General features: G+C 48.7%; 1 protein-coding gene across 1 annotated transcript; it reads right to left on the reverse strand.

Moving 5' to 3' along the window:
- Positions 1–1,881: 1,881 nt before the first annotated feature.
- SZRD1 (SUZ RNA binding domain containing 1) lies at positions 1,882–4,417 on the reverse strand (the record flags this gene model as incomplete). Its single annotated transcript, XM_029085976.1, has 4 exons — positions 1,882–1,984; positions 3,029–3,276; positions 4,078–4,144; positions 4,368–4,417. Coding segments are annotated over 4 exons (468 nt in total), but the record flags the coding sequence as incomplete, so codon positions are not given.
- Positions 4,418–4,946: the final 529 nt, after the last annotated feature.

The following is a 4,946-nucleotide window of genomic DNA, read 5'->3' on the forward strand; positions in this document are numbered from 1 at the left end:
GGGGGGTTTTTTTTGGCCATGAAAAGCTATTTTTAATAATAATTAAGGAAAGGCGCGGTGATTACGGTTATTGCTGACAACCTTCTCCCCCTCCTGCTCCACCCCGGGGGGACATCTACCCACCCATCCCCACCTCACCACCATCCTGGGTGCTTTAATCAGCTTTAATCAGCTAATTAACGCTCTGGCAGATTGGTTTTATACACAGGTAGTTTTATTTTACCGTTTGTTTTTTGTTTTTTAAGCCGTATTTCCATACACATCTCTTTTGTTTTCTGGTACGGTCGCTTCCTTTCACGTAGATATCAAGATTGAGTCGTTAACCCTTGAACCTACTGAGTACAAAGCTTGCACCCGTACAGAATAATCCGCTGATAACCACAAATGGTTTTCTAAGGTACCGTCCCCCCCTCCAAGGAGAGTTATTTAGTGTTCATCTAATCCCTCGATATTAAGCAATATTAAGGTCGATCAGCTTCATCCGAGGGGGAATATCCGTGTTCTTGTGGACCACCAGCCTCCATGTCCTCTTCCCAGGAACTGGAGGAGGAAAATCCTTTCCCTGACTCTTCGTGGGGAACCAGCTGTCACCAGGAAGACGAAGAAATCATCCAGACTTTCTCCAAGGCAGTTTGTTTTTGAGTGTTTATTCCCCGACGTTGGCGATTTCAAGAGGCAAACGCAGCTCGTACCGCGCCCGAGAGATGGGGCGGAGCCTTCGCTCCGTGGGGTTCAGACTCTCGGGGTGTCCCACTCCTCACTGTTATACACCAGTGGCTCGATGAGCACGGGCAGGACGGAGCTGGGGGGGCTCCTCACCATCGATTGATTCCACGGATGGACGTCGGTTCTTCTCCTCCTCACAACGGAGATTGAATTCATCGCCGCTTGGCTTTCTCTGCTGCAAACAGCAGCCGGGCGGTGGGGATTTGCACGAGATCTGTTTAGATTCTCTTCTCCCCAAATACAAAAAAAAAAAAAACCCAAAAAAACCCCAACCAACCCCCCAAAAAAATATGTATTTTAAGCTTTTCCTCAAAGCCAGCAGAAAATACTCGCCAAGCTTTAATAGGTGCAAGACGTAAACTAGGTTGTCGGACTCATCCCAAGGCGATGGGAAAGGCCGGGTACCCGGGAGTCCGTTTCCAGGTGCTTGGCAGCAATCAAAAGAAAAGGAGAAGTAAGAATTTGTCAAACCTGAACCATTAAAAAGTCACAAAAATTCCTTGAAATTCCTTTTCGGCCACTTTTTTTTTGTTTTTAAACTACTTTTCTCTCTCTGTCTCTCCATTTAAAACCAAAGAGTTCAAACCCTTCCCATGCACTTGGTTGATCTGATATAGAGAAAATAAAGAGGAAAAATAAAATAAAATAAAATAAAAATTGAGATTCTTTGAAACAGAACTTGCTCTTAAAGTGATGAGGACAACATGCACATCTGGGGAGGCTTCCCATTTTTTTTTTTTTCTCTTTTTTTTCCTTTTTTTTTCCTTAAATCCCAGATTATAAGTACAACAAAGGTTATTGCTGGCGCTAGCTTCAACCCAAGCGGCACACACACACGACTCCCTGCACCCATCCGAGTCTTTTCTCATCCCCCCCCCACTTCCCCTACGTTGTCCCCTTTTGACTCCTTTTCCCAAGGATTTAGGGACAAGCCCTTCTTCGGTTTGCCAGGTCACAGTGGGTGGAGATGTGGGGTGGGGGGGGAAGATCACAGTGCGTGGGGTTGAAGGTCACAGTGGGTAGAGCAAAAGGGGAATCACAGTGCAAATAAAACCAGGTCGTTCCCTTTGCTCAAGTCCGTTTGTCCGTCACGGCAGCGCGATGGGTGACGGACGGGGGAACCCTGCCTTCCTCAGCAGCATCTCTCGCCCGCGTTTATCTGCGTTGTTTGAAGCCTTGTGAGCCATCGGGACCCAGGGGTTGTCTAATCACATTATTGGGTTGTCTGGTGTCTTCTGGTTGAGAGATTCTTGGCGGCCTGGTGAGGAGAAAAGGGAAGAAAAACCCCAAGAGATGAGAAGGGGAAGGTAACTCGGCTGTGTCATGTTGTGTGCCTTCAACAATCATCACTCCTGGGATGGGGAAATCAGATTTCCTTGCCAAAGATTTAGGAGTTTGACTCTCAAGTAGCCAAGACCCGTGTTGCAACTACAGAGAGAACACGGTGCCTTCAAATAATCAGAGATAATAATGATTAATTTAAGAGCACTCAAGCTCGACTCTCCCATCTGCACGAGGCAGCTCCCCTCAGTCAAATACCTCAGCAACAGCGAGGATGTGTCCCACCAGGATAACTCCACTTGCCCTTCTTCTCTCTACCCCAACACACTCTTCCAAGGGTCTACGATAACCTCCACAGCCTGATCAGGCACTCACACTTCCCTGAACTGCCAGACCAACTGGAGCCACTGCAGAGGAGGCCACGAGGATGATGCGAGGGCTGGAGCAGCTCTGCTGTGAGGACAGGCTGAGAGAGTTGGGGCTGTTCAGCCTGGAGAAGAGAAGGCTCCGGGGAGACCTTCTAGTGGCCTCCAGTACATGAAGGGGCTACTAGAAAGGTGGGGAAGGACTTTGGCCAAGGGCAGGGAGTGACAGAACAAGGGGTGATGGCTTGAAAGTGGCAGAGGGGAGATGGAGATGAGATGTGAGGAAGAAATTCTTTGGTGTGAGGGTGGTGAGACAGTGTCCCAGGTTGCCCAGAGAAGCTGTGGCTGCTCCTCCCTGGAAGTGTTCTCGGCCAGGCTGGATGAGGCTTTGAGCAACCTGGTCTAGTGGAAGGTGTCCCTGCTGCTGGCAGGGGGGTTGGGACTGGATGAGCTTTAAGGTCCCTCCCAACCCAAACCAGTCTGGGTTTCTGTGATATCTGAGGTTCAGGATTCCCTGCTTGCTAACAAAACGCTCCTTCCTCCTCGCCAGCCTCACTCCACACTTCACAGAGCTCATCCCCCTCCTCCTGATCACAAGGTGTTTGTGAGGAGGCGCAGGCAAAGCTGCTCTCACCTAAACAGAACAGGTTCCTCACCTATCTAGAATGGGTTTCTCCTGTTCTTCTTCGGGGCTCGCGCTGCCCAATATTCGTTTCCTGGCTTCCGCGTACTCCGCCTCCCTCTGCGCCAAGGATTTGACGGGGAAGGCCGGTCTGCTGGCCGAGTTGGGATTGCTGAGCACGCCGTTGGTCGTCGGCCTCTTCAAGATACGGATCTGTGGGGGAGGACCTGTGGGAAGGCTGTCGTCCTGAATCACGATGGGCACTTTAGGAGGAGATTTGGACTTTCTACTGTTTAAAAGAAAAAATAATGATAAATTTGGTTGGTACTTGTTTTCTACAGTGAACGTGTTTTCTGCTCTGCGTGTGAATTCCTCCCAGTCAGATGTCATTCCTGTCATTAAGAGTTAGCCTGTAATAATTAAAGACCTGGTTATAATTGTAATTTTAAACTAGAGCAGCAGGTAGGTTTGCAGGACATCAGCTCAGGAAGGGACAGGAAACCAGTCCCTGCTGCGTTCGGCATCTTTAACCTCAACTGAAGCGAAGGGAAGCAGACACTGGGCACGTGATTTAGTGCTTCTATTCAGAGATATTGGTATAAGCACCTGGATTTCATTCCCTGCAAGGATTTTTAGGGTTCCTCTCACCAGGATACTCAGCTTTCCACTCCAAACCTGCCATTTCACTTCACAGAGCCAGTCTCAGCCCCCGTGTTTCACCATTTTTATGTCCCAGAGAAGTAATACCATGATGGGGGGAAAAAACAAACCCAACTCAACAACAAAAGACTTGTCAGAAGTGATTAGAAATGTTTCTGCTAGAAGACAGGGACACCCCAACCCAAAAAGAAGCAGGAAAAGAAAGTCTTACTGATGGAAATTTAGGGCTGTGAGTTGGAATTACCTGACTTAGGTCACCCAAGGAAGCTGTGGCTGCTCCTCCCTGGAAGTGTTGAAGGCCAGGTTGGATGGGGCTTTGAGCAACCTGGTCTAGTGGAAGGTGTCCCTGCTGCTGGCAGGGGGGTTGGGACTGGATGAGCTTTAAGGTCCCTCCCAACCCAAACCATTCTATGATTCTATGACTTTGAATGTCTTTTTCTTACATGGTTTCCCCACAGCTGGAGCTACATCCAGTCTAAAAGACTCAACTCTGAAATCAAATCACCCTCAAGAAGCTTTCTGTTACCCTGCTCTGGATTAAAAGGACGATCTAATAGCATAATTACAGAATTCCCTTAATTCTGAACTCAAACCAGCATGCTCTGCTCAGTTTGAAGCTATTTCCCCATGGTTCTCACTCCCGGCGCCTCCGATGTCCAACGGCACCTCAGGAAAACAAGGAGGTTTGTAACCGAACCACGCAGCCTCGTTACCTTTCTTTCTGTGTGATCTTCAGCTTCTTTTCCAACCGTCTGTCTATTTCCTAGAAAGGAAAGAGATACACATTCTGTGATCCATCCTCTGTGATAAAAATCCACTCTGTGATAAATAAAAAGCCTGAAGGTTTGTCTGGGAGGTTGGAGTTGAAGGGCTGGTCACGCACGTGTTGAATTTCACTCTTCTGTACAGCAGAGAGAGCGCGTGGCTCCATCCGGGGATGATTTGCAAATCAAGAGGCAGAGAGAAATAAAATCACCAGGTCTGTCCTACTGGAGCCATTCAGACACCTACAGCAGGCTCTGGATTTTGAGTATCACGCTGAGAGGCATTAATCTTCCACTTTGAGGACTTCATCTGGCAAGAAAGCTCTATTGAAGGTAAAGAACCATGGGAATACACAAGGTATTCCCAGATCCCAGTGGGAACTGGTGCCAAAACTCTCTGGCAGAGAAGCAGCAGCCGGTTGGGATGATCCACATGGGACCACATGCTTGATTCCAGCGGGGCAGCTCAACCCCAGAGCCTGCAGCTATTGGGAGGACTAGAGGACTAGCCGGCAGGGCCGCATTCCT

The sequence above is a fragment of the Antrostomus carolinensis genome, unplaced genomic scaffold, assembly GCF_000700745.2.
Source record: "Antrostomus carolinensis isolate BGI_N321 unplaced genomic scaffold, ASM70074v2 scaffold7537, whole genome shotgun sequence".
Taxonomy (NCBI): domain Eukaryota; kingdom Metazoa; phylum Chordata; class Aves; order Caprimulgiformes; family Caprimulgidae; genus Antrostomus; species Antrostomus carolinensis.